General features: G+C 49.3%; 1 protein-coding gene across 1 annotated transcript; it reads right to left on the reverse strand.

The window, feature by feature from the left end:
* Positions 1-9,876: 9,876 nt before the first annotated feature.
* Positions 9,877-13,288, reverse strand: LOC100384635 (uncharacterized). The gene is made up of 8 exons (NM_001177128.1): positions 13,102-13,288; positions 11,906-12,070; positions 11,623-11,788; positions 11,403-11,519; positions 11,055-11,248; positions 10,863-10,969; positions 10,700-10,769; positions 9,877-10,611 (listed from the first exon to the last, which is right to left on the reverse strand). The coding sequence occupies exons 1-8, from the start codon at positions 13,125-13,127 to the stop codon at positions 10,314-10,316; spliced, it is 1,143 nt and encodes a 380-aa protein (NP_001170599.1). The 5' UTR covers positions 13,128-13,288; the 3' UTR covers positions 9,877-10,313.
* Positions 13,289-15,860: the final 2,572 nt, after the last annotated feature.

A 15,860-nucleotide genomic window follows, 5' to 3' on the forward strand; every position in this document is an offset into this window, starting at 1 on the left:
CTGTCACAAGCAGGCAAGTTGTAGATGATCAACATGATTTTCTCGTCGTTTCCAACATACTTAATGTGTACACTTAAGACTCCCAAAATATGTCATCCAGCAGATTGACAATGATAGAAAACATTGTTTATGGAGAGGGGCAGATATCAACACAAGAAAACCTTCACATGCTGCATGGTCTCTGGCATGTCACCCAAAAGTTCAAGGGAGCTTGGCATCCTCTACTTATCCATACATAATGAAAGTTTATTGTTGAAGAACTTACACAAAATTTTCAATCGGATGGATATTCCCTTGGTAAACCTTATATGCAATAATAATCACTATAGGGCAGGAAAAATCCCCTCGGAAAGCAGGATCGATTCATTTTGGTGGAAAGACATTCTGAAAAACTTAAGCTCTTTTAGAGGATTCTCAAAGGTCAACATGTAAGATCAGAGGACCGTACTATTAGACTGTGGTATGATGAATGGAATAATACAACTCTCTCCATGACATACCCAGAGCTCTTCTATGAACATCACTTTTTTATAGGCCAGGGGGATTGGACAACCCTAGGATATGTTCTACCTCCCCATGTCGGTTCAGGCCTTCAATCAATTGCACCTTCTATCGATGTCAATGCAAGATCAGTCGTTGTCGGTTGAACGTGATAGATGGACACACAAATAGGATTCCCACAAGTTTTCATCTCAAAAAGCATATAAATATATCACAAAAGGTCTGCCAGCACCACGACTTTCACTATGCTCTGGAAATCAGAATGCCAACCCAAACAAAAGGTGTTCTTTTGGTTATTTCTGCACAACCGTCTCAACACAAGGGCAATGCTTAGAAGAAAAAATGCAGTTGGATTCGTACACATGTGAAAATTGTATTATACAGAAAGAAGAAAATGTCATCCATCTCTTCTTAAGGTGCAACTTCGCAAGAAGATGATGGTAGACAATTGGAGTAACTACGCTGTCGGTACCCTGAATTAGGGGTACCCTCTTCTACAGTATGAAGACGCTGCACCCGTACGACACCTCCAGGTCACACGGAGAGCGGCACCCGACCCCACCGGGTGGGCAGGTCTAAGGGCACCATGTGGCGAGGAAAGATAATACATCAAAGGATGCGTCGTTGGGTCGGGACCCAACGACGCAGAGGAACACCGAACTCCTGTGCGTATGAGTCCGGAGCTCCCAAGAAGACATGTCGGGTCCCTCGGGGGGGGGGTCCCTCCGAGTAAGGTTCGGGCCTTAGCAAGGCCCTAGGACGAGGGAGACCCCGACGCAAGCGAAGGTCCGGTGCTGGCACGTGTCCAGACCTTGCCCTATGCTCCCCGCTCAGGCGGAGACCCGATGCTGCCACGTGGCTTGTGGCCCGTGACATAAGCCAACGGGCCGAGCCTGACGTAAGGCCCATATAGCCGTGCAGCCTCTGCATTTATTGCGGAGAGGACGCGCCGCCTGCCACCACGCTGATGGGTGACGTGCCCTCTCAGCATTTAATGCGCCCTATCTAATCTGCAGGCAGACGACGTCAGGGTCATCCAACAGACGACACGCCTGTCCAATCTGTTGGCAAACAGTGCGCCCGTGCCGAACGACGCACTGTGCTCATCATCCCTTCTACAAGAAGCTTCCCCTGTACGCCGAAGATATGGAGATCTCAGGCATCAGGGCACGAGAAGCTTGCCCCAGCAGCAAGCATTTGTAGCTCCAAGCGCTATATTCTTTATGTCCCTGGGCCCACATGTCGGGACCCAGTACCTTTGTGCATGCCCCCTTTAGCTATAAAAGGGGAGGCATGCGACGTTACAAGACAGACCCGATCTTAGGCTCACTCAGATACTCACAAGCTCACGAGCAATAGATCACACACTGGAGTAGGGTATTACGCTCTGGCGGCCCGAACCACTCTAAATCCTTATGTTCTTGTGTTTTTCCCGTTTTCCCGACTAACAAGCAAAACGCCTAGGCCCCTCCTCATCTTAGGATTTAGGGCGGGTGCACTCCGCCACCCGGCCGGAGATTTACTCTCCGACATTTGGCGCGCCAGGTAGGGGCTAGGCATTAGGTTTTTGCTTGTTTCCTTGCCCAAGTATGATGGTGCAAATCATTGAGCACCGCACCGAGACTTCGGTAGATTTCGCGGTGGAGGGAGAATCTGCTTCCTCCACACCGCAGGTTCCCAACCGCCCAGTGCCAGGCACTGCTGCAGTGCACGCCGTACGGCAGCACACGGCTGCGTAAACGTCCCGGACTCCATCGAGGGCTTCTCTGGGGGCATTATCGGCAGCCAGGGAGTTGTTGCGACACCCTCCAAGCTCCACGGCCTCACCGGGGGCCATGAAGCAATGGCGGGACGACGTCGACCAACTACTCGGTATGGCACATTCTACCTCAACCAGGTCGAGGACGCGGTCATCCCGGCGCTCACCCTCAGTAAGGGGTGCACAGACCAACGACCTCCGGACAGAACTCAACCGCAAGCGCGCGGGAGAGGATGCCCGGGTCTCTTTGGAAAGGGCGCGCGAGCGCCGCCAAAACATCGATGGTCGCAACCTCGATCAATACTTCGATGCGGTTGCACCGCAAACACCAATGGGCACCCAGTCCCAAACGGGTGTCCCCTTGGCTGGTGTGGGCTGCGCCGCTCTTGCGGATCATCTCCATGCGGCGTCATGGCCACCCAAGTTCCGGCCGCACCTGCCGGAAAAGTACGACGGAACATCGAACCTGTCGGAGTTCCTGCAGGTGTACGTCACCGCCATCACGGCAGCAGGTGGAAACACCGTCGTGATGGCGACATATTTCCATGTGGCCTTGTCTGGACCAGCCCGGACCTGGCTCATGAACCTCACCCCAGGATCAGTCTACTTCTGGGAGGAGCTCTACGCGTGGTTCGTTGCGAACTTCGCCAGCGCTTACCAGCAGCACGGTGTGGAGGCCCACCTCCATGCGGTGAGGCAGGAGCCCGGGGAGACTCTCCGGAAGTTCATCTCCCGCTTCACCAAGGTGCGAGGTACCATACCCCGCATTTCTGATGCTTCCATCATCACGGCTTTCCGACAGGGAGTACGTGATGAGAAAATATTGGAGAAGTTGGCCACACATGATGTGGAAACTGTCCCCACGCTCTTCGCTTTGGCCGATAAATGCGCCAGAGCCGCCGAGGGCCGTGCATGGCACTCGGCCCCACAAGCCAGAGCTGCCCAGTCGGGTGGCTCGGGTGCCGTCCCCTGGGATGGAAAGAAGAAAAAGAAGAAGGACCGCGACTACCAGAAGCCACGGTCCACCGCTCTGGTGGTTGCAGCCACGACCGAAGGCCAGGGCGACCGCAACAAACGCCCACAACTGCAGAAGGGTAACAGTGGCTCATGCCCTGTGCACCCCAACGGTCGCCACAGTGCTGCGGAGTGTCGCGAGATCATTGACCTCGCGAAACGCATCAGTGAGCGGTGCGAGCAGTCTTCTAAAGACGGCTCTCCACCTCGCCGCCGACCTGGCAAAGAAAGGGTGGACGACGGCGAGATGGCCGCGGCTGAGCGGGACCTTGGGTATCAGTCGCCTGAGGGGGACCTGAAGGATGTCTTCGCCGGAGGCTCCTACTCCGGTGAAGACAACTAGACGGACCCCAGAGGGACCCCGGTCTACGGAGCTGAAGCATGCCTTCCTCCGGAAACCCTTCTGGATTCCCCACAGGTCCAGGCTGCCGTCAGGTACACGCGGAAGTGGCCACAGCCAAAGGCGAGGGCTCCCGTGTCGAATGCAGATGGGAACCCAGGGTCGGGACCTAGCCCTACGGCAAGTACCAAACCAAGAAGGGCTCCGCAACTCTCCCCAGCTGGGAAGGACCCCTCGAGGTAACGGGAATGCACCGACCCAAGGGCAACCATCTAGCTACGACTGGAGGAGTACCTTACCCCAATGTCGAAACATCTCTGTAAGTTCTATTCATAGAGCAAGTCTGAGGGGTCAAAACCGTTTTTCCTTTTTTGTAACTAGGTAACGCATACGTGTATGACAACCTGGTGGGGTCTGTCCCCATAAACCCGACCTATTGGTCTGCGCGCTTGCATGACGAGTTATAAAGAAAAACTACCCCCTCAGTTGCGCTCCTATGATAGTTCCATCTTACTGATCCATGTTTCTACCTTGCAGTCTTTCAGATAGTACTTTTTATCTAACCCACCCATACGGTTTCCATCTGTCTAACATAACAACATCCGAATTGAGCAGCCAGGCTTGCAGTTTAGGGCCCCTGATACGAAAATTGGGGGTCCGACAGCCTGGGGGCCGGCTCTAGAGAACGGGACCTCGTTCCATGGGGTGGTCCGGAGCCCGTGTAGCCGCTCAGCCTGGTCCCGTACCGTGGGCCTGCACGCTCCACCACTCTGTGACGGGTACCTAGTATTTGGGGCTATAAGTCCTGCGGGTCCGACAACCTCGGGACCGGAGCTAGAGAATGGACATTAGTCTCCTGGGGTGGTCCGGAGCCCGTGTAGCCGCTCAGCCTAGTCCCGTACCATGGGCCTGCACGCTCCACCGCCCTGCGACAAGTGTCCCAGTATCTAGAGCCACGATCCAAGGGGGTCCGGACGCGCAACTTGGCCACCCGGACTGAAACCTGCGAGTCCCGAGCATGTATCAAAGGATGGCTAATGTCAGACAGGAGACCCTATGGGTGTACTACTAACGCTCCTTAGCTAAAGCTGTGTACAGATCCAGACCTCGGCGAGGACGCCTCCCGAGAATTATTGACAACCTTTTCAGATACGCTGGTATCCAACCTCAACAAATTAAGCCTGCATCCCAGGCAGGGGCCAGGTACCAGGGAGGAGTCAACATTATCGCACACAACAGAAACAAGTTGGAGATAGATAAGTGCTAATACTGCTTAAATAGTACTCTTGAGTACCTTGCAAAAAGCAAAAGTATTACATCTGTTTTCAAGTGGAGCCCTAGTTCCATCTCTACTCTACAGGTATGAACTACCTCCACACCGGTAGGGACGCGGGATAACTAGCTCCGAGCGGCTCGCCAGCGGAGGCGACCACATCAGCACCGGCGGCGGCCACCTCTGCACCGACGACCCGCCAGCAGTGGCGATCACCTCAGCACGTACGCCACTGCGAAAAGGTCCTTGCCCCCGTCTTCCTATGGGGGGCGACAACAAGGTCATTAAAGCCAAAGAGACGGAGGTCCGACGGCAGGTGACACTGACGGTCTCGCCAGTGGAGGCAACCACCTCTGCAGTGGGGAGCCTCACCAGCGGCGGCGACCACCTCAGCACCGACGACAGCGGCAACCTGCGCACTAGTGTCGTACCGGTGAATGGCGACCGCCCCAGCGCGCGCGAAGAGGTCCTCGCTCCTGTCCTCACTGCGAGAGTGAGGACAAGACCATCCAAGAACGCGGACGCCGCCCCCGCGGCGTATGACGTCTTGTACGACCCCCGGTGCGGCCGACGGCGCAGGAGAAGCCGTAGATGTGGCCGACCTACGCACGACGCGACCATCACCCGTGCAGTGGATGGACAGCCATGCCCCGACCAAGCAGCAGGAGGCAGCACCGGAGGCGGCACCAAAGCCATCCAGGCCGAGGAGCTAGACACGCGGCAGCTGACGGCGCCAGCAGCCGTCCGGCCCCGCGTAGCCGAAGTTCGCCTCCTCCGCAAGGCTGGTGAACACCCTTCTCCCCCGAATGCTGGAGGAAGAAGCGGGTCGCCAGCCCATGCGGAGGGCAGGGCCCCAACTCGGCTCGCCCTCCTCCCCAGCACGGATGATGAACATCCTTGAAGCTGAGGGCAGGGGGGAGGCCGCAGCCCGGCTCGCTTCTCTCCACCACAAGGCTGGTAGTCATCCTTGTGGATGACCACCGTCCGGAGGTTGCGGCCGGGCTGCATGATGAAAATCCTTGAAGCCGAGCGATGGTGGAAGAGCGCCAACCCCCACGGGTTTGCACTCCTCTAACAGCAGCAAGAAGAAGACAAGATCGGCAGCAGCACCATGAGTGCGAGCTCTTTGGCGGTGAGATCACCGAAGGGGGCGGCCCTGGCGCAGATCCCTCTGGAGAACACCGGCGCACCCCATCTGGAGGCCCAGGAGGCGGAAGGGCGTGACGAATGCAAGAGGGGCGTGGCATGGCTACTGCCCGGGAGATCGGCCCCTTTTTAAAAGGCAGATCTCCCCACTCACGCCCCGAAGCGTCACGGGAAAAGTCTCCCCCGACGTGCATCAGGGTTCCCACCCTATGACACGGGGGCCAGGCCCCACATGTCATACAGTTTGACCCGAAGAACGAAGAAGGCGAACCACCACACAAGGAGCGTGCAACTGCCCCGCGGTTATGCACCCCTTCATTTTCGGAGCAACCAGCGGTCAGGAAGGCGAACCACTGCACAAGGAGCATGCAACCGCCCCACGGTTAAGCGCCCCTTCATCTTCGCCGTAACCAGCGGTCAAAAAGGCGAACCGCCACGCAGGAAGCGTACAACCGCCCCGCGGTTGTGCGCCCCCTCAGCTTCGCTGCAACCGGCGGTCCAACATGGGGGCCCAGGCCCACATGCCATACAACCGGCGCGCCGGTTGCCGGGTGCGGAATAATCGCACCGCAGCTCGCGCCAATGCCACGTCTTCTCGAGGCCGTGCGGAAGACTGAAAAGATAAGTTTTCAGAACCGGTGCAGCGACTCGAGGTGCCCCGCGCATGACCCAACAGTGACATTAAATACGAAGGTCACGGGCCAGTCAACCGTGGGAACAGGCGCGACAGCCGGCATGACCATAGGCGGGCCGGCAGTAATTGCATCAACAGGCGCACAGAAGCAGCAGTCCAACCGCCAACCAAACTCTGGCCCCACCTGCAGGCTCGCATCCTCCCCTGAGGCGGGCCCGGGGGCCACTGTCGGTACCCTGAATCAGGGGTACCCTCTTCTACAGTATGAAGACGCTGCACCCGTACGACACCTCTAGGTCACACGGAGAGCGGCATCCGACCCCACCGGGTGGGCAAGTCTAAGGGCACCACGTGGCGAGGAAAGATAATACATCCCAGGATGTGTCGTTGGGTCCGGACCCAACGACGCGGAGGAACACCGGACCCATGTGCGTACAAGTCCGGAGCTCCCAAGAAGACATGCCGGGTCCCTCGGGGGGGGGGGGGGGGGTCCCTCCGAGTAAGGTCCGGGCCTTAGCAAGGCCCTGGGACGAGGGAGACCCCGGCGCGAGCGAAGGTCCGGTGCTGGCACGTGTCCAGACCTTGCCCTACGCTCCCCGCTCAGGCGGAGACCCGCTGCTGCCACGTGGCTTGTGGCCCGTGACATAAGCCAATGGGCCGAGCCTGACGTAAGGCTCATATAGCCGTGCAGCCTCTGCATTTATTGCGGAGAGGACGCGCCGCCTGCCAGCACGCTGACGGGCGACGTGCCCTCTCAGCATTTAATGCGCCCTGTCCAATCTGCAGGCAGACGGCGTCAGGGTTATCCAGCAGACGGCACGCCTGTCCAATCTGTTGGCAAACAGTGCGCCCGTGCTGAACGACGCACTATGCTCATCATCCCTTCTACAAGAAGCTTCCCCTGTACGCCGAAGATACGGAGATCTCGGGCGTCAGGGCACGAGAGGAGGCATATTCTTTATGTCCCTGGGCCCACATGTCGGGACCCAATACCTTTGTGCATGCCCCCCTTTAGCTATAAAAGGGGAGGCATGCGACGTTACAAGATAGACCCGATCTTAGGCTCACTCAGATACTCACAAGCTCACGAGCAATACATCACACAGTGGAGTAGGGTATTACGCTCCAGCGGCCCGAACCACTCTAAATCCTTATGTTCTTGTGTTCTTCCCGTTTTCCCGACTAACAAGCAAAACGCCTAGGCCCCTCCTCATCTTAGGATTTAGGGCGGATGCACTCCGCCACCCGGCCGGAGATTTACTCTCCGACATACGCCAAGAGCATCTGACATACACAATATGATCATATTTATTTTACAACAGTTTGACAAAAATTGGAAAGTGGAGACAGTAAAAGTCATGATGTGGTGCATACGAAAATGCAGAAACAAATGGATATTTGAAAAAAATTCCGCTTACAGAACAAGGATGTCGAGCGATGTTTAGAAAAGAGATGCTTCTCATCTGTTACAGACTAAAGCAAGAAATAGCGGACGAGGTCAAACAATGGTTGAGCACATTGTAAAAGTCATTGTACATACCCAAATGTAAAAAAACATATATGCATTATATTAATGAATAAAAATACTACATGACCCCCCCTGCAATACTCCTTTTCAAAAAAAACATCCTTGAAATTGTCCAACATTTAAATCAGTGACAATGATGCATTGTTGAGGCATGTTGTTGCTCCTACGAAGTCTAATTTTCTTAAGTACCAAATGGATATACCTATGTTCTATCTATTTGCTTTTATATTGGATCCTAGATCCAAGCTAAGGGGTTTCAACAATATCTTGAGAATTTTATCTAGGGTATTTGGTACTAACTACTCACATTAATTTAGTTGTGTGAAAAGTGAATTGACTAGATGTTACGATGCTATCTTTGGTGCAGTTAGGCAGCAAGTGCCTTCTCCTCCATCTGTCACATGTAAGAGGAAACGAAACTAGGAATTGATCTATGGATCCGATTCTGTTTCTGAGTTTGCATACCCTGGTATTACTACTCCTAACCTCTATAGTGAAACATCGACATCTACTTTGCTTCAACAAGCACACTCTAGTGGTGGCCTAGGTTCACTTTATACAGAACTGTCATCCTACCTAGACAGTGACAATTTGCAAAAGTTTGATGATGACTTCAATATCCTAAACTAGTGGCATGAACATAGGTTGTCCTATCATGTTCTCTTCATCTTAGCTAGAGATGTTATTCCTATTCCTATCTCAACCATTTCTTCGGAATTTGCATTTAGCCTTTATGGCAGGATCATCGAGGAACGACGATGGCACCTGGCACCGAAAATGGTTGAGATGCTATTTTGCATGAAAGATTGAGAGCTTGGTGAAGCTAGAGGTCAGCACTGTACACAGGACCAAGAACTAAGATGCATTTCAAAGACTTCATCTTGATGACCTCTAGGTTCTAGGGCCCTAGACTACGTAATCTTGCATTTGTTATTCCTATCATCCCCTGGTATGAAGTATCTGAAGTACTGAACTAGACATTGAACTATCAATGTTAAAGCTAGTTTGTACTCTCTTTTTTTCTTTCTAGAGTTTTCTTACGAGGTATGAGTTTTTACTTAGAAAAGTTTTTAATGAGCCAACCATTGCACGAATAGCTGTAATTCTTTATTTAATGAGTTGCTTTATCTGTTTTCTATGTATTATTTGTGAATTGTGATCTAAGTGTGTAGTTGTGTTTTCTGAGCTTGGTTTTGTGATATGTTTCCTGAGTTTACTTGTGAATTGTGATATGTTGTAAATGTGTTATATTTTAGATCTGTGTATGTAACTGTGTTATGTCATATGTGATATGTGTATTATTTCAGTTTTGTGTATGTGTAAACTTGTAAATGAGAAATGTGATTTGTGATCTGGTGGTTTTGGTGTTGGTGGGCTCGGGCTGACATGGACCTATTCTTGAACCGTGCTTGCCGAACTAGCCCTGCACGGTTGGACCTATTCCGTATCAGGCTCGTTAAGAGGTTTAGGCCTGTTGGGCAGCCTAACCGGCACGGTTAAGTATTCAGGCGTACCATGCCCTACCGTGCCTGAGTCGGACCGGGCTGTCCGAAATGTTCTTTTCAATCTGGATGGAGTTACAACTGAACTGGTCTGTGAAAGTAGCCGAACCAACGCATGTTGTGGGTTGAAACCATCCAGCCCAAGACGATTCGGTGAACACTACTAGCACTACGCAGATAATAAGAACTGTGACCTGTTGCCTCGTAAGAAAAGATTTACATCCCTGAACTGCCATTACAAATTTCTCCGTAGGTTGTCAGCGTCTACGCTAATATCAGTTGGTTTCTATATGCATGTATGCTTTTTTCTTAGGCATAGCTTTTTATATGAAAAACATTGAAATGCACCGACATCTCGAATTGGAGCCTCCCTCGCTTCTACATGAGTGCCAGCTGAATCCCCCTCAGGGCTTCATCAGCCTGACGGCCTGCCCTGAAGCTTCTGCCGTGCGCTGCAGTCTGGTGTGGAAGTAGCAAGCAGGTAGGGTCACCAAAAGCTCTGCTGCAATGCGATGCCAGCAGTGCCATGCATGTCTGACTCTGCATTTCAACACTGGTTATCCGTACATGTCAGCGGCCGGCACCCGGTAGGCTGGCTTCCTTGTGCCTTCTTCAGTCACAAATCGAACTTGTCTTCCTGGAACGCTCTGAACACGAAATCCCTGAAGCGTCTCGAGTACTGCTTCGGATCGACCGCCGAGATGGACGTCGGGTCGTACTGAAAGGACTTGTACGCGTGCTCCAGCTTCTTGCTGATGTCGTAGTCCTGGAGTATGTCGATGATCCCAAAATACAGTATGACGTCGTAGAACTCCCCCGTAGGCTCCCCCATGATCTGCACCTCGCAGTCGCCCTTCCTTATCGTCCGTTCAGCTCTCGTCGGCATGTTCGACCCAAGCTTTATCTTGGCTAACCTGTTCAAAAAATAGAGAGATTTTGATATTACATTAACATTAGAAAGCATTAATGCAGCCAAAATTTGCAGCCAGAGTCTCGGTTTACCTGTTTGGATCCGTGTCTCCTCTTGACAATTGAGGCGATGATCCTCTGCTGCAATCGCTATCGAACGAACCTTCAAGTAATACCGGTAACGCACTTCGTAAGGTACATACATGATAACCATGCAAAGAAAAAAAATATTGAAGTAGTTTTCATCTCAACCAACCTCCGGTCAATAGCCTATCCCTAGTGTCCCTAAAATGTACACCAACCAGAAGACTATAGTCCATGATGTTTTCCTGCTCCAGGAACTCACAGTCCCTGTCGACCTGTCTGCTCCAACCAATCCAACGACCTTCACGTTAATACGTACAAGATGTTTAACGGTTTCTCATCGGCTTTAGCATCACTCACTCACCTTTGGAACTCTTGGTACCAATGCTTCTGCAGCCGAAATATGAAGTTGAGATCGAGGTCCTTGAGAGTAGTGTACTCATCGATCTCTGTCTGCGGCTTATCAGTCGTGCGTCCAAGGGATGAACCTTTCAGGTCGAATCGCCTATGGATAGAGTAGTCGGAGCAGAACAGGTTCCCCATTATGACAAAACGGACCTGGTTGATATAGTACAGACAGAAAAAGAGATGATCAGGATTTGGCATTCGGCCATGGTATGTAAACTACAAAGGAGTACCTAAATAATCATCACAGCTAACTAGTTATCTATCTATACCATGATATAAAAATAAATATGTTCTCATTTCTGACCTTCTTCTGGTTAGCTCCGGCTAATTTGACACAGTGAAGACCAAAAAACTTTGTGACTAGAGTGCTCTCGAATGATCTGACATGATTATAATAAGCTCGAAGCATCTTCAGAAATATCTGTATGATATCATGATAACAAACGTTCAGTTGATTAACAGCAAAGCCGCTGATGGCCTATGGAGTCAAGGAAGTGCTTGGAGTAGAAAGACAGCACACAAACCTTCACTTCAGATTTCTTCATCGTCTTTATCATGTACTGGTCATTGCTGGTGAGGTAAAAGAAGCTTCCACTCTTACCAGGAGACGACAGCTCCCGGAGAGCCTGGTCTCCACAAAGAGATAGCATGTAGTCTGCGGCATCGACCTTGAACAACTTGCGCAATGTCCTGCGGTTCAGTTCGGAACCAATCATGTAACACAGCCAATGAGCATGCGTGCATGAGTGACACCATAGTCAAAGTGTAACGTGTGCATTATGGATGGGAGTGACGACGACGACCAACCGGAATACTTGCGGGCAGTAATCCTTCCATTTGAAATCACATGAGCTGTGTGGAGGGGTGTATTTTGAGCCTTCCGGAGGGAACCTTGTCCATACTTTCTCCTTGGGGTCAAAAGCTGATGACTTGAGATCAAGTGTAATTGGACCTTGCTTTCCTACTGCGTGCCTATCATGCAGACAAAGATGAGTGGGGCATAAACATACTTATATAATCCATTTGCATGTTCATGTATTAAAAGGCTCATGGCGTTCTTAACATCACAAGTATGATTACATCTGTACATAGTAAATAAGATACATACTTCTTATCATGCTACTGCACTCCATGCCAGAAGAGTTTGAAATGCTGACTAGTATCCAGCGAAACTAATGCTGCTGAAAACTAGAACGCAGAGAAGCTGGTTCTGTATAGATCTGTTGAACTCTATAGGTTCCCATACAATCTGCTAAGCTCTTATGTCCCAGGTCTCTGTCCTCTCCATACAGTCGCAAGGCTCTTATGTCTCCTTATCTGTGGGCATTACCCTGTGCGTGTGCAATCTGTTCGACTGCTATGCTTTCAACTTTATATGATAGATAAGTGTGGGGTGCTTCGCATTGTAGATAGAAGTGACTTGCCAAGCTTGGGCGTGCCACCAAAGATCATGTGCTAAGCGTTGAAATACATGTTCGCATAATATATATACCACCCATGCCCTTTTGATGCAATAGTAGGGATGTCATCATTTCCAGGAAATTAATTAGCCACCATCATTATCGAGCTCAATCTTAGCAGAAACATGCATGTTCGTTACAAAAACATTGCAAAACATGTCATTAGATACGGCGGGGGCGATACGTCTTGAAATCTCATAGTGACGACTGGAGGGGAGAAAACAAACCATTCATCAATCATCGCTTAGCATTGTTCAAGAACAGCTCCTGCTGTGTTCAGCAATCACATAACATATAGGTTCTCATTTAAAAGGAAAAACTTGCAGCTTTTATACAATATAGGATAGATCTAATCTCCAATGATGATAACAACGAATCCCCAACCAAATACTATAAATCAATAAGATTTATGTCAACGGCATTACATGAGATGAAATGCCCAATAATTTTAGCACACATTGCATCAACCGTGGCCATCAATTACCGGAAAAATGTCTGAAATGAAGAAACGAGATACGGCCGGTTATTAAGGTGGGTACCTACCTGATGCCGAGCTGCAGGTTGAGCATGAGCTCGTAGTTCTTGTGGCCCTTGGCTATGGTCTCGCCCTGCCGCCGCGGCCCGCGCGACCTACCGCCGGCGTAGGGCCCCGTCGCCGGCGACGGCGGCGGCAGCCCCCTCCCATCGCCGGCGTCCTCCACCCTCACCGTCGCGGCGCGCCCCCTCGTCGTCGTCTTCGTCCTCCAAAAGCGTCGCTCTCGCAACCCCTCTCGGCAATGCCGCACGTGTTGTCCCCATCCAGAGACCCGCGCCCCCCCCGCAAAACTGGGTCCTTTCAAAGTTTCTCTCTCCTCCCCCCGCCCCGGAAGTTTTGCTCCGCCACGACGCCGAGCTCGCGCGCCCGCTCGCTGCCCGCCCCGCCGAGCTGTGTGCTCCCCACAACGTGCCGCACCTACAGCCACGCACGTCACGCTCCACAAAGCTCACTAGAGAAGCCTTGATTTTGCATGACTCCAGCCTAAACTGTCTTCATTCGTCTCTCTATTCAACTCCTTAATTTAAACTTCACTATACAAACAATATATCTATAGTGTTATACACGCCCTCATGCGTTATTAAAGTTGTATACAAAATGACATTATGCATGTTAATAAAATGGTACAACCATCACATATTATTATTCATTTATTGTATGGTGTAATTATTATTCATTTAGGGTTTTTTGGTAACACGATATTTTTTCTAGTTCCAAGATAATACGTGGTATTTAAACATATCATGCTATTTTAGACTAAAATAGAGCACATCTAGACATGATGTATTTTAAACCATGGTTTCTAAACAAAAGTTTTTCGCTGGCGTGCGGAAAGCGACAGCCATAACCTTGCCCTTTTTCCTTTACTCTTACGTTGTAACCAAAATAATGTGTCTCTAAATATGTGTTAAATTAGACTGGTATATAATATATCATAGTTGTGTCATGACACTCGATAAACACTATGGCATTATAAACCGTTGTTTTGAAAAACTATGTTCCCAAATAAGCCCTAAATATCACGGTGTGATCACTCCACGAAGCTTATTAAGCAATTTCAAAAACATAAACAATATAGCATGTAGAAATTCTGAGTCGCCCAACTTATATCTTTTATAATCATTCTGTTACAATTTATAATTTGTTTAACTTTTTACACCAAGTTTGATCAGCTCATTTCAAAAAATTAGTAATTAATATTAATTTTTAATGAGTTATCGTTTAAATAAGGCTTTGAATTTTTTAATCTGTCACAAAAAATTGATAAAACGAGCTGGTCAAACTTGATATAAAAAAACCAAACGAATTATAAATTGGGACAGTTTGAATCAAATAATTCAATTTTACAATTTCAACATATCCTACATCCATGTCAAAGTTTTGGAATTTTGTTTAGGTTCGTTTACTAATTGAATTTGAGTGGAGAAAGAGAACAAATGAAAATAATTGTTTCTCCTAACACTTAAAAGCTGTAACATATTGCCCAATTTGAAATTAGATATTTCAAGATCTATGAACCTTGATTTCGTATAAGTTCTTAAAACGGTTTATTCACCACATATATTTTTTGAATTATATGAGATCAAATCTAGATATATATAATTTATTATGAAGATAAAAACGTAATCGTTTAACGAGTTTTGGCAGGACACCCCTCGTGAGTCTGTCATACCAATCAGAGTGACAATAAAATCGACTCGTCAAGTTATAAGTGAGTTGAGCACCATATTTGACACCAAACCATGCACGAACAGTCTGCATCCAGAATGGTTCACAAGATAGTCCGGACGGTCCACGATCAGGTTAACTCACACGAGAATACTTACCCTATGCATTGTTATCTTAACCTATCTACGAGAATATGTTGTATGTCGGCTAGAAACGAGTTCAGACCTCGCTCCCTATAAATATAGTATAAATATATATAAAGGGGAACGACCGATTGAAAACCACAACACAATCCAATCAAACCAATCCATTTACCTTTATCATTATTTACCATTCATGCCTTAGATCTAGGAGTAGCGTAGTAGTCATAGTTTCACAACCTCAATCTTCAACTCTCTTCGACTCTCCGTTGTCTAGAAACGTCTTAGTTGGTCTATCGATCCCAAAATAACTCCAAGAACCTCCCTCCCCAGCAGGGTCCCGCCCAGGAGGTAGGACTTGGTTGTTTCCTTGGTTCTCTTTCTTGAGGAACTCGCCGCTATCTTTTGTGCACGCGCGCACGGTTCGGTGACCTACCACGAACCGTCTGTCGCCTCACAGAGAGCTTCTCTAAGGTCTTGTTTCCCACGAGCGGGATCTAGGTATCATTGGTGTTTGCTCCAAAAAGGCACCAACAAGGATCTCATATCATGCAGTGCTAGCATAGCAGGCTTGTCGCCAATGAATATGAAACAATAATACTCTCTTTGTTCCAATTTATAATTTGTTTGATTTTTTGTACCAAATTTGACTGACACGTCTTATTCGTTTTTTTGGACAAAATGAAAAATTCAAAGTCATACTCAAAGTATATCATATTCTAAACGATCACAGTAAAAATTTATAATAATTATGAAATTTTTTAATAAGACCTGTCGGTCAAACTTAAAGTAAAAAGAAATGAATTATAAATTGGAATGGATGGAGTATGATTTGGTCATTTCACAAGGTCTATTATAGACCCACAAATAAATCCAACTGTTATCTCTTGGTAAGCTGAAGTTAAAGAGTACCATTACTGCCGGCTAGGTATCAGGTGCTTACATGACATTGACCCAAA

Source organism: Zea mays, chromosome 9 (assembly GCF_902167145.1).
Source record: "Zea mays cultivar B73 chromosome 9, Zm-B73-REFERENCE-NAM-5.0, whole genome shotgun sequence".
NCBI classification, from domain to species: Eukaryota; Viridiplantae; Streptophyta; class Magnoliopsida; order Poales; family Poaceae; genus Zea; species Zea mays.

What these genes read in the sequence shown, in the direction of transcription:
- LOC100384635 (NM_001177128.1), bottom strand. Translation starts at nt 13,127, where the DNA reads ATGCTCAACCTGCAGCTCGGCATCAG. An exon ending in AACCTGCAGCTCGGCATCAG is followed by an intron (nt 12,071 to 13,101) that starts GTAGGTACCCAC and finishes TCTGCATGATAG; the next exon opens with GCACGCAGTAGGAAAGCAAG. An exon ending in TACTGCCCGCAAGTATTCCG is followed by an intron (nt 11,789 to 11,905) that starts GTTGGTCGTCGT and finishes ACTGAACCGCAG; the next exon opens with GACATTGCGCAAGTTGTTCA.